The sequence below is a fragment of the Embiotoca jacksoni genome, unplaced genomic scaffold (assembly GCF_022577435.1).
Source record: "Embiotoca jacksoni isolate LCO1_2020_lvr unplaced genomic scaffold, fEmbJac1.0.p SCAF_1, whole genome shotgun sequence".
NCBI classification, from domain to species: Eukaryota; Metazoa; Chordata; class Actinopteri; family Embiotocidae; genus Embiotoca; species Embiotoca jacksoni.
The window spans coordinates 4,178,709-4,203,503 of NW_027185229.1; the positions used below are offsets into that span (position 1 = coordinate 4,178,709).

General features: G+C 41.4%; 2 protein-coding genes across 8 annotated transcripts in view; both read right to left on the minus strand.

Moving 5' to 3' along the window:
* tfeb (transcription factor EB) overlaps nt 1-17,639 on the minus strand; it is a 32,103-nt gene extending 14,464 nt beyond the window's left edge. Inside the window, exons 1-3 of one of the 6 annotated variants that reach the window (XM_069156979.1) lie at nt 17,387-17,639; nt 6,762-6,866; nt 1,487-1,591 (exon numbers count right to left, since the gene is read on the minus strand). In XM_069156979.1, the coding sequence (XP_069013080.1) occupies nt 1,487-1,516 (30 nt within the window). In that variant the 5' untranslated portion in view covers nt 1,517-1,591; nt 6,762-6,866; nt 17,387-17,639. Of the gene's footprint in view, nt 1-1,486; nt 1,592-2,340; nt 3,037-6,761; nt 6,867-8,640; nt 9,080-10,518; nt 10,612-17,386 lie in introns of those variants that run through there. The other 5 variants (XM_069156970.1, XM_069156986.1, XM_069156989.1 and 2 more) reach the window with 5 other exon arrangements.
* Nucleotides 17,640-18,771: 1,132 nt separating this feature from the next.
* On the minus strand, nt 18,772-23,339 carry tmem183a (transmembrane protein 183A). 2 transcript variants are annotated; one of them, XM_069157001.1, is made up of 8 exons: nt 23,150-23,339; nt 22,764-22,853; nt 22,485-22,655; nt 22,192-22,351; nt 21,551-21,731; nt 21,014-21,094; nt 20,720-20,872; nt 18,772-20,109 (listed from the first exon to the last, which is right to left on the minus strand). In XM_069157001.1, exons 1-8 carry the CDS (start codon nt 23,211-23,213, stop codon nt 19,930-19,932), a joined length of 1,080 nt encoding a protein of 359 aa, XP_069013102.1. In that variant the 5' UTR covers nt 23,214-23,339; the 3' UTR covers nt 18,772-19,929. The 2 variants fall into 2 exon arrangements, with proteins under 2 accessions (XP_069013102.1, XP_069013095.1); XM_069156994.1 differs by having other exon boundaries at nt 20,720-20,875.
* Between the last annotated feature and the right edge of the window lie 1,456 nt (nt 23,340-24,795).

Below are 24,795 nucleotides of genomic sequence, written 5' to 3' on the forward strand. Positions count from 1 at the left end.
GAAATCACATTGTAGGATTTTTAATGAATTAATTGGTAAATTCCTCGGTAAAATAAGTATTTGGTCACCTACAAACAAGCAAGATTTCTGGCTCTCACAGACCTGTAACTTCTTCTTTAAGAGGCTCCTCTGTCCTCCACTCGTTACCTGTATTAATGGCACCTGTTTGAACTTGTTATCAGTATAAAAGACACCTGTCCACAACCTCAAACAGTCACACTCCAAACTCCACTATGGCCAAGACCAAAGAGCTGTCAAAGGACACCAGAAACAAAATTGTAGACCTGCACCAGGCTGGGAAGACTGAATCTGCAATAGGTAAGCAGCTTGGTGTGAAGAAATCAACTGTGGGAGCAATTATTAGAAAATGGAAGACATACAAGACCACTGATAATCTCCCTCGATCTGGGGCTCCACGCAAGATCTCACCCCGTGGGGCCAAAATGATCACAAGAACGGTGAACAAAAATCCCAGAACCACACGGAGGGATCTGGTGAATGACCTGCAGAGAGCTGGGACCAAAGTAACAAAGGCTACCATCAGTAACACACTACGCCGCCAGGGACTCAAATCCTGCAGTGCCAGACGTGTCCCCCTGCTTAAGCCAGTACATGTCCAGGCCCGTCTGAAGTTTGCTAGAGAGCATTTGGATGATCCAGAAGAGGATTGGGAGAATGTCATATGGTCAGATGAAACCAAAATAGAACGTTTTGGTAAAAACTCAACTCGTCGTGTTTGGAGGAGAAAGAATGCCGAGTTGCATCCAAAGAACACCGTACCTACTGTGAAGCATGGGGGTGGAAACATCATGCTTTGGGGCTGTTTTTCTGCAAGGGGACCAGGACGACTGATCCGTGTAAAGGAAAGAATGAATGGGGCCATGTATCGTGAGATTTTGAGTGAAAACCTGCTTCCATCAGCAAGGGCATTGAAGATGAAACGTGGCTGGGTCTTTCAGCATGACAATGATCCCAAACACACCACCCGGGCAACGAAGGAGTGGCTTCATAAGAAGCATTTCAAGGTCCTGGAGTGGCCTAGCCAGTCTCCAGATCTCAACCCCATAGAAAATCTGTGGAGGGAGTTGAAAGTCCGTGTTGCCCAGCGACAGCCCCAAAACATCACTGCTCTAGAGGAGCTCTGCATGGAGGAATGGGCCAAAATACCAGCAACAGTGTGTGAAAAGCTTGTGAAGACTTACAGAAAACGTTTGACCTCTGTCATTGCCAACAAAGGGTATATAACAAAGTATTGAGATGAACTTTTGTTATTGACCAAATACTTATTTTCCACCATAATTTGCAAATATATTCTTTAAAAATCAGACAATGTGATTTTCAGGAATTTTTTTTCTCATTTTGTCTCTCATAGTTGAAGTGTACCTATGATGAAAATTACAGGCGTCTCTCATCTTTTTAAGTGGGAGAACTTGCACAATTGGTGGCTGACTAAATACTTTTTTGCCCCACTGTATGTGTGTTGTACCTGCATCCGCAGCCCGATGCGTGAGGCCATTGCTGGGGGGCGAGGGGGCAGGGGAGGGCGAGCCGACGTTAATGCACCACAGTCCAGCCCGAGAGGTAGAGGAAGCTGTGAAAGAGATGGAGAGAGAGAGAGAGAGAGAGAGGAATGAGTCTGGCAACAGATGGGGAAAACAAAAAGGGAAAACTAAAGGTGACATCATAGAAAGATGGTGGAAAATGATCTGCATAAAGTGATCAGGAAAGGAGTATCGACCAAGAGCTGAAGCAGTGCAAACAATTGCACATAATTTCATTTGCAATTACAAATCGTTAATGCGTATATTAGTGGCAAGAATGGAGGCACGACAAAAGATAAGGAAGGGTGCAGAGTTTTTAAAACACTTTTTTTTTTACATGTTTACAGAGCTGTGTTTGTCCACAGCAGTTTAGTAATTCATACCTTACACAAAATAACCTCAGGTCATGTCTATTCATTCAATTATCAGATGATCATAATTGATTGTTACATTCTGAAACCTGCAACACATAACTAACTACTGAAACAAACTATTACAGGGTGCCTCCAAGTGATGTCATGAGATATACACCAGTTTATTATCAGCTCATAACTCCTACAATGGAAGCAAAAACAAACATATTTCTAAATGAGTATGTTGATGGGCTGAGGCAGTTAATACAAACTGTTCCTGCAGCCACAGTGCCTTGTTTTCTTTTCATACATTTGAATTATGCGGATAAACTCTGTGTTGTGACTGAATCAAAGGCACCCGGTCAATTTCTTGCAGGTTGTTCGAACAACTACGTTGTCAGAACACTAATTCTGTTTACCAAATGTGTATGCATTAAAGCACCTACTGCTACATTGTCTGTCCATCTGTCTGGACCTCTAGAAAAAAAAACAAAAAAAAAGCTGCATCAGAGTGCAAAGTTTTTTCACAAATCAACAAAACAAGCTGTGTCTTTCAAATCTATCCATCAAGCCATGCAGCCATCCATTGTTTGTCTCCATGTTATGCAGTCAGGAAAATGTGAATTGGAGCATCTTTCCATTCCAAAAATCCTACATCACAAAACTGTTTTCATTATTGAATGGTCATTTCTATATCAACTTTTGTTTGAAATAAAAAAAATAAAAACCCTATATTTCAAATTCCACAACGACGGACACCTATAAAGGAGTTCATCTTAAGAAAGGAGAAGATACAAAGTAAAGGATCAAAGCAAACATCTACACTACCTGTGTCAATTTGACTTTAATCTCAGAACCCATCAACTATCGGTCTGACAACAATTAGCTTCTGGGGACAACTGATAATACTTTGAAGGATCTGGTGGAGCAAGCAAATATCCAGGACAAGACTTCCTTTACATTGTTTACAGGCCAATTAGCAACTTAAGACACAAGAGGGGAGTTAAGCAACGACGAATGACCGTATGGTTTCATAAGTAGCTTGTTTTCACTCAATTAACAGTTTACAACCACTGCAACCAAGTTTAACTGTCAGACAATGGCCAATGGGTTGTGCAATTGCAATTTCGGCCGATGTCTTCCACCTGGTCATCTGCATGCAACCAAATCTTGTCCCATTGCCTACAGATGGAGCAATCTTATTTAGATATCCGTTCGTGAAGATTATTTTCATTTCATCCATTAAGTTGTCATATCCTTTCTTGTAGTCAAAATGTCTTGCCCGCATCATCATAGTAAATTGAGGAGGACTTCCTCTGTAATTGCAGTAAGGTCATGTGGTAGTCATGTGGTGTTGTTGTTCTTGGGTGATCATGTGAGAAGAAAGATGAGGGAACACCCATCACCCCTTCCCAGCATCTCCTCTTTATTCTCTCACGCGCACACACACACATGCAGTGGGGAGTCCCTAAACTGACAGTTCCCCTTCTGCAATGATTTGTGTTCATCCCCTGAATGACTAAGCTTGTCTGGACTCATAAAGGTGTGAAGAGCCCAGGGCCAGGTTTCTACTAATGCTGATGTGTGGTGGCATGAGACAAGAGCACAGCATCAGTCACAATTTGATTTCTCCACTCAGTCATCAGAGACAAAGTCTGTATATGGTCATAAAGAGAGAAAGACACAGAGAGAAAGACAGAGCGAGAGAGAAAAGCTCATTGTGCGTGAGGTACAATAAGAAGGGCAGCTCCTATTGAGAAGGACTGAAGCCGCCTGTTGTCCGAAGTGTACATTTCAGCACCCGAGGGGGCACACACTGCCCGCTTTGTGCCCGTTAGATGGCCCGTATGAAAAACACACACCCATGCAGAGATACACATACACATTCCAACACAAACTCGTGTCAGAACTTTAGGAAACTTCACTTTAGCAGCTCCAAACTAACCAAACGCTGCTTTAATCGAACACTTTCAAATACTGACACTGGTGGAAGAACTAACAGCTGCAGCGCTCCTGTAGCGGCAGCAGTAACTGTCTCTTTCAAGGCGCTTAACTTTTCAAAGCTTTTCACAGCAAACTAGTGTGTGCACACACATGCAGGCAGTGGTGGAATGCTGCACAGTGTATTTATAGAGGGCGATTACATCTTAAAACTCAATTGGCAAGGTAGGAATGCCAGCCAGAGAGGGACACGTGCTCTATTATTCAAGGGTCCTGGGACAGACACGTATGTTGTACAGACTGTAAAGCCCTTTGAAGTAATATGTAGGGCTGGGTAGTGTTTGATACCAGTATTTGTATCAATACCTTAACTTTTTTACCAGTTCCGAAACTATACTTTTGTTGATACCAATTTTATAAAATCTATTTCAACCAAAAGAAAATTATATTCATATTAAGTACAAATCCTGAGAGTGCAACACGGGTTGTTCTCTGTAGTTACAATTGACAGGTGACCTCTGAATGCTTCACATGCAAGTTATTGTAACACGCTACAATTTACTAACGTGCCCTAAACGCGTCACATGCCATCAGTAGACACTAGCTAGTCACCAGTGCACTGAAAAGCCTCCAGTTAGGGCAGCGCACACAACTCAGACCGGTGTGTGGTCCAAAATCTGCTTGAAAATATGTCGTAAGGTGTCGTAATGTCAGATTTACTTCCCTCAGTTGCTACCAAGTGATTTGGCAGCCCGCCCAAGTAAAGGCTGTGGTTCGCTCCTACAGTACATAGCAAAAGTTATGGAAGGTATTGAAATTTGGTACAGAATTACGAGGCATATTCAATAATAAATCGTACTGAAGCAATTTGATTGGTGCCATAAACGTATCAAAGTTGAGTATCCACCACTGGTAACGTATAAATATATTTTCATGAAATAGAACATAGTCAGCAATACTATGTTCCATAGTACAGGTCAGAGCAATTCATTCCTGATGTTTTATGTTTGTTTACATTATTGGCCAATTTAATTACCTGAATTAAAAGAATTTAGCTTAGCAAGCACACAGACACAAGCTGCAACACTTCTCCAATTTATATTACAACATCATCACGGTGACAAGAATATCATTCGAAGAACAACACACAAAACAGTGCAACAGTGTGATGGAGAAACAAGCATGTTCCGAACTGCTAATGTCGACAAATCACTGCCTTTAACTTTCCCACGTGACGTATGGTGCATACGGCCTCCAACTGTGACTAAGCTATGATACATAACATGTCCAGGAATACATTCACATACACACACAGACTGGATACCCCTTCCTGATATCGTATGGTGACACACTGCTACCAGGCAGCATGCTCTCCCACACGGGCCTTCCCATTGCCTGACATCCACCGGGGGCATTAGTGACGCAGTAGAAGCACACAGCGGGCATTGTGTGTCCGACGCTGTCATGTCACAGCCCCTTCACTTCAAACACTGACAGCCAGTAGGAGGATGCCGAGCGGAGGAAGCCCAGGTCAGAGGCCAGCTCTGGACTCTGCCACATATTAGTCTCACACACGCATGCATGTATGTTTGGGACTGCTATGTGGCACAGTCCAACAACGAGGACACAATGCGCAGAGGTAAGTAACACGTGTGATAAATTAAACATGCGGCGCGATGACAGCCTTCCATCGGTGCAAAGTGCAACGAATACCCATTATTGAAAGCAAACACACAATTTCACACATGCAGGGGAGGTGGAGGGGACGGGGGCGGCCATAGCACCTGTGCTCAGAGACACGGTGGTAATTTGTAGGGTGAATATTTTTAGAAGTGGCTGGGCAATGCCAAGGAAGGCCTTTTCCACAGCCAGCAGTTATAAGTGGCATGTTACAGGCAAACATACAGATGCCCTCTAACTTGTTGCCAACATTGCACAATAGCATTCAAAACAATCTACAGACATATTTGGAACAAGTGTGGGATGTGTGTTAAGTGTGTGGCGTCAGTGGAGAGAAATATCTCAGAACAAAATCTTTGTTTCACCTTTCCAAGACCATGAATAATGTTTGAAAGTTGGAGCTTGGAGAAAGATTCTAATTAACACTCAGTCCAACTTCTTGTTAATAACAGAAAGTTTACAAATGGCGAAACAGCGCACAGCGCCAGCCTTTCCATCACAGCACAAGAAGATGTCGACACACAGAAACACACACCCTTTCTGCACTGAGCTGTCTGTCTGCTGGCTCTAATGACTAAAATAACCCCCTTGCTCTCTGTTCTCCTTTTCAGGAACACCCTGTTCCCCTGAGACACTGCGTTTTCTTGTTTTGTTTATTTGCAAGTGTGTGTGTGTGTGTGTGTGTGTGTGTGTGCGTCCACGTGCTTCTGAAAGTGTGTTTGTGGGTCGGTGGGGGTCAGACATGGACGTAACGGTTAAGTGTGCGAGTATAATTCAAGCCCCACAGTGTTGGTTAGGTTTTGAGTCAGCCCGACATTATCAATATACCTACACCTCCGCAACCACACACACACTCAGGGAGTGACGGTGATGGAGTTGGCTTTTGAAATGTATACACACACACACACACACACACACAGCCCTTATAGTGACACAAAACATTAGACTCCTCTGCATTGACGTGCAGACAGACAGATCATTTTCAAACACCCAAAACTGATATTGCGTTGGGATAATTTCTGCTTTAGATATACAAACCTTTGTGTTATCACCTCACATCTATACTAAGTACAACACTTTCAACACACGGGGTCTCGTTTATGCACACTAGAGTGAAATAATGCTTCTCAATTCTGTTTCTTACTCATTTACATCAGGAGTGTTTGCTTGTGCTTGTTATGCAGGCTAATTTCTATTGCAGCGAATTCACACACATTAATGCACACAGACTGACGTGTGTATTTACCTGTTTCAGAAGAAAAAAATAAAAAGTTCACAAAGAGTTTTGCGCCCTGCTTATGCTGCCGACTACATGCCTGGATGCTGCAGAAAGTCGATGGCCAGGGGAAGTCTTGGAGCAGAGAGAGATGAAGAAAAGCAATGAAGGGGTGAAAGAAGGAAGAAACAAAAGACAGACGAAAACAAAGAAAAGAAAAGGTAAATGGTTATGAAATTTAAAATAGAAAAAAATGGACAGATAGAATGAATTGCTATGAAATAAAATGTATGACTTCGGTAGTTGTGAAAAAGCAGCAGATCAGGCAGTGAAGTGTTCAAGAGGAGGAAGCTGCAGGTGCACAACACGGCGGATGCAATGGAAGCAACAGAGCATGGTTAGACCAGAGAGTAAATGTGTGATGATGAGAGTTTCTCTGGGACTGATTTTGCACTTCTGCTGCAGCAAATATCTTTTTTGCAGCTGATTCTTGGCCATCATGGTGACAAGGTCTGGTCTCTAGATGTCTTAACATCTCTATTTTTTAAATGAATAGAGAATTCAAGCACTTTAATACAATACCGAGACAGTTGTCCAGGTTATTGCAGCATGTTTGGGGTTGGGGCTGATGTATGACAACAGGCTGTAAACTGATGAGGTGGATTGAATCATTTGTTAAGCAGAAAGTGCCCACCATGTCTACACGACAGAAAGTACTGTCATCAAGTATTTCTGCTCGGTAACCAACTTTCAGAAGGTCATCTAAAATGAATCACCATCACTCATCAACACTGTGTGAATCACAATGCTTGCCCCCCTTCCAAACAGGCTATTTATAGGTGACCATGAGAGACCCTTTCCAAAGTGAATCCGTCCGCTCAGTCGTCTGCCGTCAGCTCGCTCTGCTCCACAGATCGCAGAGACGAATGTGAAACTCGTAAGGAAAAGGACAACCAAGGGTTATCAGCACACTTTCAGCAACAGCTAATCAAAGTACAACATAATGAGACAAAGGAAACACAATAAAACAGCATTAGCAGTAATAACCACAATGCATCACTTCCCCTTTTCATTCCATCAGTTTTCACAACTCCAAGTTTTGTCAGCGGTGAAGCAACTTCCTCTGCAGGCAACTCAGGGAAACAAAACCTACCTGTCACACCACAATTTCTAAGACTCAGGAATGCTTTGAGAGAAAAATATTAGCTCATGATGATTTGATGCCGATTACCACTTCTCATCCACTACCTGAAAACATTAAAAGAAAAATGTATGTTGTCTTATCTGGAATTAGCAAATCCATTCCCTGTCAAACCAAACTGGTTAGTTTCATAAAAACAGCCTGTGGTAAACACACGAGGCAAATAGAGAAGAAATAACTGCAACACATGCACATGCAGCTATTCACACTCATCATAGTTGACCTCTGGTAGCGCAGGTGTAGTGGCATCTATTTAACCTATTGACAGCACCACAAACAGAAAAGACCTCTCAACAGTGTGACTTCAGTTTATCACTACAGTAATTGCATTTTGACCCACAAGTTCGCGTTGGATAACGGTTGCATTTCACTGAGTCTGCACCAGACGGCCACACAGTCACTACCATCACTTTGTGCCTTTACTTAGCTGCAAATAACCATCATTACATTTCAGTAATGACTCCGGATCCTATTTCTGTTTCTGAAAGGTCATAGTCCATATGTTACAATTGCTTTACTGTCAACAGCAATTTACCCAAAGCTGCTTCTGTCACTGCATCTAAAAACTAAAAACATTTTCAGATTAATTTGTGATCGAGCAGGAAATAAGCATGAATAGAGTTCAAACTGATGGCATCAGCCAAAAACCAGGCATGAACACTGACACAGGCACATATCGTACACTACGTGGGAAGTTAAGATTCTTACCAGCAACTCCCCAACTATCCCGAAGACAACATAGTTTATCCAGATGAAAGCTGCTCCTCCACGTGTCGATATGTACACGCTACCTGTCAGACACCGTCCGCTGTTTGCTGCCTCGACCAACTATTCCACACGTATGCTGCTTCACTGTTTGTGACGCCACTCCTCCCTCCAACGGGCAACTTACAGTCAGCTAAGTGACAGTCACTATTAGTCACCTTCCTCCCTCTCTCTAACCACCAGCTCAGCTTCCTTCTCCTCCTCCTCCCGCTCTCCTCCTCTTCCCCTAAATTTGCCTGAATGCCGCAGTCTGGAGCGACAACAAGGAGAGCGCTGTGTCCAGTAAAGTCCTCGATCCGTTTTCTTCTCTCTTTCTCTCTCATGTGGAACTCCTCCTTCAGCCCAGCCTCCTTTGTAAAGCAGTGCATGGCATTTACATACAGTGACAACTACACATGTGTGTGCAGAAAAACACACAAACCTGGGACCAGTTCCTTATTTCGTCAACCAGGTCTGTGTGTGTGTGTGTGCGTGTGTGCGTGCGTGCGTGTGTGTGTGTGTTTTTCTGACATATAGGGCAGTGAATCAGCACATCTACTTCTTTAAATGGCACGCCCACACACTGTTACACACAAATATACACACACAAACCCTGCAAACTGCTTAGATGGCAATAAGACTGAACATAGCTGTGTCAATGTTGGTTATTCCACACTGTGCTGCCTGCTCATAATAAAAAGGTACAGCAGTACTAAATACTAAAAGTCCTGATCATTATTTAACAGAAGTAGGAAGTATATAAAACCCCCACACAGGATGCTGTTAGAAAAATGTGCCGTGGTCAACCAACCACACAGCAATTAATTACAGCAGATAGCAAACAACTGACACAAGTGGATATAAATGTCTCGGAGACATCACTGATTAGTTGTGACATTGTGCAGGTGACGACACAAGAATTACCCTGCAAGAAACCAAAGAAGTGAAATATCATGAATCCATCGTTAGCGCCACACTCAAATGTTACACCTGTGTTTAGGTTATTCAAATGTTTAGTTTCATATGGCTTTTTTAATATACTTTGACAGTTCATTGACAAAAATCAAGAAGTGTAATTTTCCAACTTTTCATCTGAAGTCATGCTTACTTCTCAGCGACTGGCTCCTCTTTCGAAGCCAGTCGAGAACATCGATATTTGATGCTCAATCAAACATATACATACAAGTACATTCCGCCAACAATAGCCACATAGACACAAAGAAACACCTCAACACAGATACGGCCGCTCCTTGTTGAAATTATCCTTCACTGAACCTCCTAGTGGTGAGTTCATGCATAATAATTTTATTAAACAGCATAGTGAACAAATGTATCATGGACTGGTCCAAAATAAGAAGGCTGTTAGCTTTCTAGGGCAAATAAAAACTTGTAAAATATTTTTTTAACTAATCAATTATTAACATGTGCATATTGTCTTTTATATTTCTTGAAGAGACTCAAGGAAAATTCTTAACTACCAAACATTTTGATGAACGGCATACAGTTTGAAGAGCTACTTCCTCCTTGGTAGACCTTAGGTCAACTCATCAGATTAGAATACAGAGTGAGCAGTTTAATAATGAATCTGCATTAAATTGTCAAACATATATCCACATAACCACACTTTAAATAAGCGTGTAGAATGCCTGTTATACGTAGCAAAGAGGCAGCGCTGCGCTGATGGATTGTCTGTGTGTGATGTTAGTGTGTTACAGTATTGAAATCAATAACACTCCGTCAGAGGGCCTCTTTCTTCCATCACCGTATCTAACCCAGTTATCCGTCTCTCTGGACTCACACTCTCACCACCCTGCATCCCTGAAAGAAGATAGACAAACTCACAAACCACAAAGCTAGTAGTCGCTATCACAACAGAGGAGAACACTGGCCATCGTGGTTCGGCAGGACCCCGCTAACAAGAATCCCTTGTTTCCACACAAAGCATTCAGCAGTGGCGCAGCTCCACTTCTCATAGTGCCCACAGTGTATTTACTGGGTTATTTTGGTCCGGGGGCAGGACCCCTGAAGGCCCTCAGCTCATTGGTTGGGGAAGCTGCGTTCCTGTCAAGTCTGGCCAATCATACGGCATATATGTAGGAGGGGAAATCAGAGTCCAAGACAGCCTTGTACTCTTTGATAGTGGGCTATCGAGGACCCAAACACACACATAAACACGAACAGAAGGCCACAAACACACACAGAGCGCACCAATCAAGTCCCTCTGTACTTGTCGGGGAGGCAACTTCCCCATTGTTTAGCCCCCTCTGTTGCCACGGCTGCCAAGAGGTTGCAAACAAAATACTATGTATAAAGACCACTACTGTAGCTCTACTGAGAGTGTCAAACAACTGTGTTGATATGTCTGAGAAAATTTGACCCAGCTATGCTAACCTAAGGCTATCCACTATCAAGTAGGACAAACAGTGCTGTCAATACATCAGACAAATTATAGCTACACCAGTAGGCATTGGGTTTACAATGTACTCATTGAAATGTGGATTTGCGGGTAAATATGTTTTTCCAACTTTTTGTCTGTATTATTTTCTGTAAATCTGTATCATGTGCAGCACACACTGTATCAGAAGCTACTGTTTCTGATGCTGCTGACAAAGACTGAAATATGACAAGTAAAATAATGTTTTTTTTTGGGCATCACATCAAATAGAAATATTATAGACATATTGCCAATCATTCTATACCAATTATCCTCTTAAACTTATTATTTATTAAAAATCATTTATAATTTCTCACTTTACACGGTCTCATGCGATACAGGTTACATCATATGACCTCACGTAACCTCAAGCTGTGTGCATGAGTATTAAGCTTTCTGTTGTGGTGTAATAACAGCACCTGCTATCGCTGCTATTAAATTATTCAAAGAGGCAATAATGTGCCATAATAACCTGAAAGATATCTCTGCATGAATAAATGGTAGAACATTTTAAAACAGAAAAATATGTCAGGATTTACAGCTTGCAGGTAACTATGTGAAGATGTTCCAATCACAATGCAGCAAGCCATGAGTTGTTTATTTTTAGACCCCCCTATTTCTATTAGGAGCATATAAATTATCAGCTATTAACACTGAGTAAACAACAGAGACTGTGTGTGTGTGTGTGTGTGTGTGTGTGTGTGTGTGTGTGTGTGTGTGTGTGTGTGCGCGATACAGAGAGAGAGAGAGAGAGAGAGAGAGAGAGAGAGAGAGAGAGAGAGAGAGAGAGAGAGAGAGAGACAAGTATCCAACCAACCAGCCATGCAACATTTCTCGTTGCACGGATGAGTGTCACCATGTACGGGGAAAATGGAATGGAAGGCATTCAGGAGATGAGGAGGGAGATAACACACACACACACAAATGTATAAACAAAATGAATTTCCCTTTGGCAGTCACACACCCAGACCTGATCCTCTACAAAACTTTCCACTTCCCCTCACTCTCATCGGCCATCTCTGTCTCTCTCTTTCTCCTACTTTCATCCTTGATGGGACAATGGGCACCAAATAAGGGGTCTGTTTTTGATTAAATTAAATGTTGTGTCTCTACACACAGACACACACACAGTCTTATAGAGTATACACATGTATCACAGTATACGAGATGATTCTGCTTTGTACCAAACTAACTCTAACAAAGAGATAGAGATAATCTAACAAAAATGACAATAAACTTGGGCAGAGTACGGTTGTAAGGCCAAGTTCTAAAAATGAGAAGAGCACGGCTATCAATAAAGAAAGGAACATCAATTAAGTTCTTCATCCTGATATAAATTGTTAGAAACTAATAACGTACTACTTTAACAACTATCAAAAAGTCATGATTGTCATACCATTTTAAAAAGTCACATGTTGATGCTAATTTTGAAAGTAAAAAAAGTGAAGTTTCTTATTCTTTCTCTTCCTAAAATCTAATAGAAGTTGGTAAACAGGCATTTGAACTGCTAAACAATGGTGTGGTGTTTGACAACTTGCCAATAAATATATATTTCTGTTGAAACAATATACAACATAAAATTCTAGACATAATTTGGGGTAATAAATGCTACTTGGCAACAAAGACTAGTTCCTGTGCTGCCGCAGTGAGACCTTAAAAACAGTCTAGTTACTCTGCGATCTGTATTTCAAATGGACATTCAAAGGGACGGTTTAAGATGGATTTTTAAATTCATTAGTGATACAAATGAAAGTATAGAGAAGGGTTTAAGGACTTCGAGGCTGGATTCAGGGTCAATGATGGAAGCAGATTTGATGACAGAAGAATAAGCTGTCCCACCGGGCGACAGCAACAGTTGAATTAAACTGTAAATTAAGCACCATCAACATAAATGGAAGAACATATTCTACTTCTGAATGATCAAGTAGAAACCTGATAAGCGATGTGGTCCGAGGTGGAGGTCTGTTTGAACCTCAACACACTGTAAACTGAGGTGGATTAAACATTGTCTGACGTAAATGAAAAGCTACAGTCAACATCAGGTTAAAACCAATCCAAGGGCTCCAGCATTAGTACCAGCCATATATCAAAGACAATAACTAAGTCATGGTGCACATAATAAAAGGCAGACCATAATCCAATATGAATATATTTGGCACAGTTATGTGCATCTTGAGTCAGTAATCAATGGGTCATTTAACATTCTCACAGGAGTTCATTTTGTCTGTTCAAAGCCTTGAAACCAGACTAGAATTGTTTTTAAAAAGGGATAATCTGACAGAGAACAGCCTTTCTGTTTCTATTACCATTAGTTTTAAAGCACTGTCAATTAAAAAAAAATACTTGGAATTACACTGTGAAAACCTGTTTGAGGAGCCCAGAGGAGCCCAGAGGCCTTACTATTCAGGGAGCAGTCAGCACTGTGCAGGAAAGTCCCTTTCCTATTTAGAAAAACTGTTCAGTCTGCAGTGCAGACTATTCAATTAGAAAGAGTTTGTGCACGAGTTAAATATAAGCAGGAAACACATCTCAAATCTTCAGAGCTCCATTGAGGTTATAAATCAAATTTTCTATTTTGCAATGCACATCATCTAAAAGGTTTGTGTACAAAAGTGGAACTACTTCATTTTCATTATTCATTTGTTTTGCGTGAGGAAAACAAGCTGTTAAGACAAAGACATATTTAACGTACTTTTCTGTGAACATTTTAAAGATAATTTAACATTTTAGTGTCTTTAATATTTCCACAAAAAAAATACATACCTGAGACAACTGGTAAACATCTATAAGAAAATACAAACATCAAGTGTCATTTGTTGTGGGCCTCTCAAAGAGACGAGGTTTGAGAGAGCCACATCTACAAACTACAAATGACACCCGCAGTTCACAATAACAAGCAAACGGTCCAAACACACAGAACTAGGCAGCTGCCGTGTGTGCTGCATCACAGATGCAGATGAAGCACCACTCTGACAGAAGAACGACAGACTGAGCGAGACCGTCACTACCGTCTGTCTGTCAAAAGAGGATATGAAACAGCGGAGTGGAGACAAGATGAGGAAGTGGAGTCACACATTCAGCACATGCCTTAAGTGGTCCCACCCACACTCACCTCTGACAGATCATGGGTCATGTTGTCATGTAGCACATGCCAACCTGTCATTCCTATGGTTTTCTTGAAAAAGTCCGAGCTTCAGCAGCAAACGTATACTGTAGTCTGTTTGGTTTTGGTTTTTATTTTGGAGGGAAATCCAGTGCACCACGAAGGCAGTTCCTCAAACACCTTTATCTGGCCTCGTCACAAAGCAGCAAGAAAACTGACCAGGTCACCGGAGATCTGGCCATATGGCGAACGGATGAAGCCGTGTTTACACACACCTGATGCTCTTTCACACTAGAGTACATCCATTGAACCCAGGCAGTGTGTGAGTGTGTGTGTGTGTGTGTGTGTGTGTGTGTGTGTGTGTGTGTGTGTGTGTGTGTGTGTGTGTGTGTGTGTGTGTGTGTGTGTGTTTCCCTCTGTGCACACGGCTGCCTGCCTCTGTTTACATGAAGAAAATTAATCCCATCACCGACACTTCCAGGCGGACATGAGCCCAATGAGGCAGAAAATCTGACCCCTACACGCGCGCACACACACTCACACACACACACACACACACACACACACACACACACACACACACACACACACACAGGATGCAATGCTTGTGCTAATTTGTGCACTTTTTAAGTCGCACATTTAAATACAGACATCCACAAACACAAAACAGGATCAGAAAGGTCTGAATATAAGCAGCAGTTCGGTAATTGAGACATTAATTAATGTGTTCAACTCTCTTGTGACACTTTTATGCTCAACTCGATACTGTTTACATCTGCTGGCCATCTGAGCAAAGCTGCAGCTGTGAGAGTGAAGTCAGTCTATCAGGCAACGCCGCTGCTCCACATATTGGCCGGTGACCTTTAACCTTGCTGACAGTGACCTCACAGCTCAGTGTGTTTACTGACCCCAGCCCCTCTCATACTGTGTGCACTCTGTAACCCCGCTGGTTCCTCCATGTGCAGCTGTCCCATTCTCCGATGTGTCTACACTGAACACCGGCTTGTTATGAGTTGCACACACAAACTTCCTGGTTACTTGCATATATTTCCTCTCACACAACTATTTATTACTTTCAAACTTAGTCTTTTAACTAAAGGTTACCTCAAACACTGTGTTATGTATCAGGCAGCAGATACCCTATATCTCCACTATATCTTCTCTGACAGGGTTTTAGCTCAGAGGCATTCTTATGAACCTTCGGTCAGCACGCTAAAAGGCGCGTGATAAAATTACAAGACAATAATTCAATCAAACTGGCTCATTGACATGTGGTAGCACTGCATTAGTTATAGCTAAACAGCGTGCCAATGCTGCTGGTTACACAACAGAAGTGTTTCCATTCATGGATTCACAGTAACCAGGGGGAGGCAGACGCAGAGTGAAAAAGAGCACCAGTGACGACCCGAACACCAACACGGGGAGAAAAGTTTCAAACTATGCGAATGCATTTAAAAACCCATTATTTCCACAGACCTACAGCCGGATCTGGTCACATTCATGTACCACGATCATCTGAGTTTGTCCATCTGTTACGGAAACAGTGAACAACCTGTAGATGGAGGTTCTCGTGCTCTCCAGTATCTAGTCTTTAATATTGAAACCAATGCAGATAAATCCATGTTTCACCACAAAACGTGACCTCAGTGATGCTGTGCAACTTCCGTGCGAAGCTCATTTTACTGGAAGTGATTCAAGGAGAAGCACAATCAACAGGAACACTTCAGCAATCATCTCTCCACGTCTAACATCTGGTTTTCCATCCCTAAAACCCACCATTCACAATTTTTGTCATAAACAGTCGTATACTTTAAATCATTAGGATGGCTAAGCTCCAGCTTTTCTAAACCACTGGGTGAACGCTAATGGTCACGTCTCAAAAGGAAATTTCTTAGAAAAGCACTGAGAATGAAAGTAGACAAGTTACGGCCGTAAGCAGAAGCTCGTAAATAAAGACGCTGTTGTCGGTCACAAGCGGACCTGATGAGGCCAGAACGAGGGTCAGGGGTCAGGGGTCAGGGAACGGGGTTTACACTTGGCTAGCGTGACATAAGGAGGCACACACATTTTGAGGAGACATGTAGGTCGTGCTATACAGATTCCAGACAAACTACCTGAGGAGGGAGTCATGTTAGAACTCGACAGTCAGTACAGCTCAAATCCTCAAATCCGCATTCACCCAGAAATTCAACCCAGAAAAATATGTATTTCATTGTACAATGGCAGCCAAATCCAAGGAAAGTGTCTTATGAATCATATATTGACCTTGCATTACCGGACAGCAACAGGCACAACAAATTATACTTTCCACTCAACACACGCACACACTAATAATAAACTCATGGAACTAAAGCCCACTATGCAGCCGGGAGACAAGGGGGGCGTAAATACGCAGTGGTGCCTTCATTATTTTTATGTTGGCACCACGCAGGACTTCCAAGCAAAGTACTTGAATAAGCAGCGGTGTATAACCGTCTGTGCAGTTTACGGTCACAGCTTATACATAGCAGCATACCCCGGGGCTGAGGTGTTGTTACTGATACTGGCCTGGCTGCAGCTTATAAATGGCAAGAGGGGCAGCTCTCAGCAGGCCTCCACAAGACAGTTAAAGGGGAAAAGCGGTGCATTATGATTTACAAGTGGTATCTTTATCAAAAAGAAAAGCAGTTTCTTTAGTTTTAAATCTGTCTTCAATTTGGTAAAAATCCAAATAGCTGCTCGAAATAAACTGAGAAAAATAAACTTGGAAATGACATCTGAACATGTGATAACGATTTGATCTCGATTTTTTTTTTCTCATGACTTTGTGTTTCCACAAATGTTCTGAACAGATTCATAACAAAATATTCCGTAAGTACTGTATAATTTGTGATGCTTGCAGCCATATGAACGTGGCTGTAAGCATGCACATGACTGACTACAAAGCAGAAATATTAGTTTTTAGCGTGACTCTTTTCAAAAAGTAACCAAAACGAAGTTGTGCCTTTCTTTTCCTAAAAAAAACAAAACCCTCAACTTTAATGAATTCATTTTCAGGTCGATAAATCACAATACTTTCCATGAAAAGTAAGAAATACGCAGTTCAAATGAATCCGCGCAGGGTTTCCCGAGGTGGAGGTGGTGTTGTTTTAACAGAAGCTGGAGATCAGTGACAGTGCTGAAATACAACTTACCCGCTCTGAAGGTCAGACAGAACGAAGTAAAGAGTCGGCTTCAGGAAAAGTGCGTGCCCACTCCTCCGCGCTCTGATACCAAAAAGCCCTGCGGAAACTCTCTGGAGAAAAAAAGTGGCGCTTCAAAAGGGACACAACAACAACAACAACACGAATTTGAAGTTTCTCTGTATCCCCACGAACTGACGCGGTGTGTACAGCCGCTGCCACCTCGGTGGCTAATTTGTTTTCGTTTTGACGGTCATGTTGTCACAACTTGGAGCGTCTGTGGTCACCTGTGCCACCACCAATGGCAAAAGCGGAAATGGGCTTGTGGGAAATGTAGTTTACTCTCGACCTCTACAGACTGCGGTATTTTGAGGTGATGACGTGATGCCTGTTGACTGCTAGGGGAGTTTTGAAGATCATGCATGCACTTCAGACATATAATATAAAAGAATGTAGAGCACGCACTAAATAAACCGTAACCTACATAGAGTGGACTTTTCTATTGTTTAACTTGGTTTGATGGGTACGTTATTCTTGTGTTCATAGCTTGGAAATATCCCTGAAATTCTTATTTACAGCCAAATGTAAAAGATTGAATATTTTTTTGATCCTTAACAAAACATGCTGTGGGAACAGTGTTTAAGTTATAAGATTATGTCAAGTAGGCATAAATAACATGCTGGGACAGTTAATAACAATTTGGAAAATTGATATTCCCTAAAGCATTTCTATTCAATCTGTCATCTGGCTGCTGGTTTATTTCAGGCTATTTGCAAACCACAACATGAAGCAGCAATCAACACTGTTGCTATGGGTTGGAGTATTCTAAGCCACCTGTAAATCTACACTTTGTCCAAAACAATTGTCCAAACATTACTATTAAAATATATAAAACAAATGTCAAATGAAATGTAGAGCTTGCAGTAGTCAGAGCAGTGAAATTAAATAAAACATAGGCTGTGTTGTTCTAGGCAGAACAGCAGGGAACCAAAACACTGCCAGAGGAACTCTTTCTATTGTTGTGTCACTTTTATGCTCAGGGTTTTTTTTTTTTAAGTGAGAATTTGTTCTTGTTCTTGTACAGCGACATCGCACTTCACTATTCGGAGAAGTGGCCTGGTGTTTCTGAGGGCAAACAATGTGGTTTTATGTATGCAAGATCTTCCTCACCTTCTTCAGTCACACGGTCCACATGTTGTCTATGCATTTTTAATTATCACATTTATGCCCTTTTTATAGTTACATTACAGACATAAAACCACCTAATGTAGGGTCTGTTTCTGCTGGTTTTTCTCAATAGTGTTTTGTTTTTTTCCAAGTTTCAGAAATGTATATAGCATATTGACACTGAGGGGGAAAAAAAGTATTCAGAGAAGTGAAGAATGACCATCCAGTGATTGTTGGAGCTGAGAAAACTGTAATTTGTTTTTAACACAGGTAATACCCAGTACGACCATAAGAGGGAAGCAAATATAAAAATAATATATTGTCCACGAACATTTCAGAGACACTACAGGAGACCTTTGAATGGGCAGTTTTTAATGAAGGCATGATGAGTATATTTATGAATGAATTCTTATTTGATAAACTAGACCACACACTAAAACAATCACCAGTTGCTAATCAGAAACATCCTGCTGTCCTCTGCGATAAGATAACACTATCAACTATAATTTTATTACCACAAGTGGATTATTCTAATGACTTTTTCCTTCCTTGTATACTGTAGGAACAGTCAATGTGCAAGTCAGTCCAGGTGAAATGACTGTGACTATGTCTAAAAGACGGATAAATCAATGTCAATGGTAGCACCCGCCCCATTATCGAGCAAAAAAAAATCATACTTACATTCAACACACAGAAATGGACCACTTTATACACTTTGGACCATTAAAAAGTTGAGAGTCAAAATATGCAAGTGGCAGTGAAAGACACATAAGCAAGAAGACAGCTAAGATGGTTTTTTTAGCCAAGAAACGCTTCAAAGAAAAGAAACTTTGCCCACATCAACAGCCGATGTCTGAGGTAATCATCTCTGGCCCTTTCAGTGCAGGGCAGTCATTAATATCCACGTAATACAAAGTGAGGCTGCCTCAAAATGTATTTGCAACATTGTCAAAATTCAAACCAAACGCTAAATCAAGGTTTTATAGAGTAACTTCTCAAGTGTGCATGAAACAAGCCCCTGGAAGTAAAAATGTTCCACCCTGGTAATCCATCTATCCATGAACTTTAGGAACTCTTCAAGAAAATGTGTCACACATGTATGTTCAACATGCAACAATGTTGTCTGTGTAGAATACTGGTGGAAGCACAACATACACACATCCCTCTTTGCCAAGTGTGCACGGCTGGGCCGAAATGGGATGTGCTTCTCATTTCAGGCCAGACAATGTTCGCTTTCTCAAACAGCCCTAAGAATTAGGATCACAATGTGTATGTGCAAAAAACAAATCTGTATCTGAACATGATCCAAGGCTCATTGAGTATTTTTGAGTTTTATGAGTGCAATGAGCTAACAGCAGGGTTCTTGAAGTGACCGGGGACTCCAATGTTTAGGGTAAGGAGGGATACTGAGGATGCCACCAGTCCATGAGCCTCACACTTTGTACGGGGTCCAACACCACCTGAGTCCCACCTTGATCCCCCCTCTTCTTACCCCGCTGGAGCGGCGAGTCCTGGAACACGAGACGAACGCGGTGGTGGCGCATGTCTGTGCTTACATTGATTGTGAACTGTGAGAACGAGAGAGAAAGGGAGAGACGAGTGCAGATTAGGGAAGGAGTTGAGGAGGTCATTTTTCTCATTAGTCCAGGAGAAAGAAAAAATAAAAAAAGAGTTAGTTTAATACTCGGTTCAGAAGACAATCAGGGCTAAAGCTTAACATCAGTAAAAACAATGGAAGAACATCGTTAAGCGTTCCTTAACAAAAAAATGTGGAAAGATTTTGATTTTTTTTTTTGACATGATTGACTCAGGACTGTGCTTCTCTGTCTTCATTCAACTGTGAGGTTTTATGTGACCTACACATTTTGCAAAACAAGTTTTCTATCAACATGGAGAGCTCTACCTGCTCTTAAGCATCACTCAACTGATAGAAGAATTAGACATTTTATGATAAAATAAAAACACAATGTCCCACTGATTGGTTGAGGAAGACACTACAGAGTTACTTTAACTCAGTAGAACTGTATTTTAATATATACAAATGTTAATTAGCAACATTAATCTCCTTGCCTATTAAAAACTCTTGATGATCTATCAAAATCAACACAGGTCAGCTACAGGGCAACATGCAAAGAGTCAAGAAAAGAGTTTAGTTGCCAAAAACCAAGAGTCTCTTACCAGGGTCAGCGTCATGCCCATGACTACAGGTGTGAAGATGAAGTTGAGGGTGGTGACCTGAAGCATGTAGCAGTCGGAGTTCGAGTTCATGTGAACATCTTCATACTGTCGTGGCAAGCGCAAGGAGTTGGCACAACCATTCTTACCGTGTCCCTGCTGGGAGAGAGATGACCAGAGAAACACTCACAATATAAACATGACCGCAGCAACAGGCCCTTACCAACTTTTTATGAAGCTCAAATAATGGAAAAGAAATGGAGGCACTTTAAAAAGAAAAGAAAAAAAGCCAGTTACCTGCTTTAAAAATTTGAAGTTAAACTCCCACAATGTCTCTGGTCGAGTCCCTGATATCTTTTTGACCCAGAAGAGTAAACACTAAAACAGGAAAACATAAGCATATAAAACACACATTACCACATTGAAAGGGAAGCTGGGAGACAAACATGCATAGTTGGGTTTCTTCCTTTCATGTCAGGAAAATGATAAAAGAAGAAATATGCATTTTCCGTTTAACCTTTAGGTGTCTAACCATGCGCCATTTGTTATGGGTGGGGCTTTCAGTCAAGAAAAACACGGCACCAAAGGACCTTCCAATAAATGCAAGTTTAACTTCTGAGTCCCTTCGTGCTGCCTCGTCTCCTCAAGTCTGAAATTGCCGTGGATAACTGGTATTTCTAAGAAGGCTATACACAGGCTGGATTAACCTTGAGTCGTACACAAATGCCAGCCACACGCAATCAGATAAGGGATGGAAAAATAAAGACAAACAAAATATTACTCTACCCTGAACACATTCACACAATAACTGAAGGAACATATCCGTTATTTTACCTTAGAGTTGAGCAAGGTAGTCGGCGTAGATTCTGGCAGTGCAGGACTTTTTGACACACGCAAGCTGAACGGCTCATACAAATGGAAAAGGGAGCGAATCACACAGGCTCGTAGACAGCGCATCCTGTCAATGGATTCAGGCTGCAGACGACACGGCAGATCAACATCCACCCTGTAGTGTCTTTAAAACACAGAGACAGTATGTATGTATGTATGTATATATATATATACATACATACTCACAGTTCAACAAGAAATGATGGCATTAAATGCACGTTATTAAATATTCTAAGAATCATGTGTTATTTTTGTGGAGTTTAAAAATCACAGAGCAAAAATGAAAGCATGGATGTGGCAGTGACACAGCAGGAGCCTCCTTCTCCAGCCATAACACTTCCTCCAGCTCTTATTTATTGAGTTACTCATGTGGTCCACAAATTGACCACAAATGGAAAGAGTAAACCCACCAAATAAAATCCAGTCAGAATGCATCATTGCCGTTTCCTGTAATTGTCATGCCTTTCAGTAAGGATACTCCACTCAAGTACTCTTGTTTAACCTCAAGAGAAAAACTCTTCTTTTAAGAGCCAAATACTTTAATCAATAACTGCACACACAAAAGTTATTAAAAAGCATCTCACCTTCTGTAGAGTCTGGTCCAAAAAGCTGCAGTACAAGTGACTGTCCAGGCATTCCTACAGATCAGAGCAAATCTGCACACATCCTGGGGCCGAATATAGGAGGAGAGCACCAACCAGATGTCCACTGGATAATCCTCCCCGTAGCTGCTCTCACTGCTTTCTGCAAGATTAACAGGCAAACATCACCATGAATACCACGATAACTGAGCCCCCAAAACAATGAATCATTCATGCGTTAACAATGTTTTCAAGTATGTACGCAAAGACAAAAAAGAAAGAAAAGAAGAATAAACCTTTTCTCCTCTTGTTTTTCTTTTTGCGGACCACTTTAGTTTCATTTTCTCCGTCTTCCTCGGGGTCTAGGTCATCACTGCTTTCCAAAGCGTCTGCTGTGGCACTTACAGCAGACGAGAGGACCTCTTCTACGGCTCCCTGAGAGGCTTCCAGGCCGCAGAGTAATTTTACTGAAACACAGGTTTTAAGTTTAGCACATGGATCTACTTTGTCAGACAGGAAAGACCTCAGTTGGTCAAACCGAAGGCGTGTATGTCGGTCCATCGAAACAGATTTACCTTCTTTTTCAATCGCATTTGCAACAGCCTTTTTCACCCTCCCCGACTTCACAACGGCTGGGTCGGCATCGGCGTAATCAGCAACGGTGACTGGGAGAAGACAGGAGGCTTTCCTATCAGTTAGCTCTTCTTTTGAAGTGTTAATGCCACACCATATAAAGTCATCCTTCCGGGTGTCAGGTGATTTCAAAATGCATTTTCCTTAGGATACATCTTAATCTCAGAACCCTAAAATTAATAGAGACCGGAGCCAGTGCTGACATTTAAATGCCTGTAGCATTGCCTCTGACTTCCTGAAAAACTAAACTAAAAAAAACACCACCTGGATTTAGTTCAATAGAGTAGAGTGCTAACAGTAGGAAGGTTAGCTTGCTAGCTAAACCTACCTGATTCCGAACAAACGTCCCCGGCCTTAAATTTCAGCCGTTTTCGGTTCCCTTTCTTGGGCATGTCGACACCAATGATCTGTAGACACTTAACGGGGCTGTGAGTCCTGCCATGGCTCTATGGCAAGCTGAGGTAAAGAGAAAGAAGTAAAAATGACAGAGAAATTAAAAAGTGTTCCGCCAGGATCTTCAGCCATCATGGAATGACGTAACACTGCAATTATCGCGAGAGTATCGTTGTCGCGCCTTCCCCTTGCACAGCTTTGGTCTGCCATCTGACGGTAATGATGAACGTTGCGCTATTGTGTCAGGACCAAACTGAGTCATCCATTATTTTAAACTAACTGTAACTAATGTATTCACCAAACGGTAGACTTTAGATCAAGCAAAAAAAAAAGAAAAAATAATAATTTCTCCGAATATTTCTGAGGAGTCTGCCACCTGCTTGGCTTCCCTGAAGTTCTATCATGGGATGGTTTCTCTGCCACTTGTATTATCAGCTCATCTACTTGTCACTGTCATGCCAGAAAAGACATCAGAGCGTCCATCAAGCTCTTTGCTGTCTCAGGTTTGGAGCGTCAACAGAGTCTAATTTATTATGACCTCTATTCATTTTCACAGTCAGGGCATATTGATTTCACCTTGAAGGAAACGATCCACAAGGTTTTCTCTTGGTAACAAGATCTCTCATCCTTTGTAATAAGAATAAGATTGCTTTTCTTTGTTACTCTTCTAGCCCATTAGCTCCACCATTGAGAGTTAAAAACAATCCCACTTACACATCGATGGTGGTAATTTGGCTTTAAATTGAGTCTTGAAAATCATGTAGGCCTACAAAACAAGTTCTGAGCAAGCATTACCCTTACTTTCAAATTAAGAAAACTCCTTATAATTACACCAGTCAGTTTTTAATAAACTTTAGATCACAAATGTAAAATGAAATGACTTCATTGTCCTCATCAATTCTTTTCATTAATCCTACGAGCCTAATTACTGGCAAAAAGATGAATGGGCATTTTTGCAAGTGTCCACTAAGGTCAAATGAAGGAATCATACTGATATGTATTGAGAAGTGAAAAAAAAAATCTAAATATGAACGAACAAATTTGGAATTTTTTTTCCTCCCGAATAAATTCTTTTCTTTTCACGTTGCGGTCAGAGAGTTAAGAATACAGAGCTCAAATTGAAATACTACTAGTTTTATTAAAAGTGCGTGTTCTGAAAAATATACATCAAGTTTATACATCTTAAATACAGAAGTGGGTTCGCAGAGAATCAGTATGACCACGAGGGGGCGACATATAACCATCACAGCTTCGACCAACTCTAAGCATGCCTGGCATTAAAGGTGAAATATGAGGTCGCCAGTCCATCGCAGGATCAAATCAGAAACAACCATTCACACCTATACGGGCAATTTAAAATCACCAATCAACCCAACATGCATGTCTTTAGACGGTGAGCGGAAGCCCGAGAAAGAAAATATAGAACATTGGTGATTGTCCAGGTATCGAAATGACAAATTAATTTGAGTTAAATGAGCTGTGGCACAAAGAAGTTCATTAACTTTTCAGGTTTTTAAATATTAGTAAGGGTTCTGACCTCATTCATACTCTGGGTGGTGAAAATAGACGACAGAATACATT

Coding starts and splice junctions, on each gene's coding strand:
- tmem183a (XM_069156994.1), bottom strand. CDS start 23,213: ATGCCCAAGAAAGGGAACCGAAAACGGCTGAAATTTAAGGCCGGGGAC. Junction 21,095..21,550: donor CTACCTTGCTCAACTCTAAG/GTAAAATAACGG, acceptor TTCCTGTTTTAG/TGTTTACTCTTCTGGGTCAA. Junction 20,110..20,719: donor TGGGCATGACGCTGACCCTG/GTAAGAGACTCT, acceptor TCGTTCTCACAG/TTCACAATCAATGTAAGCAC.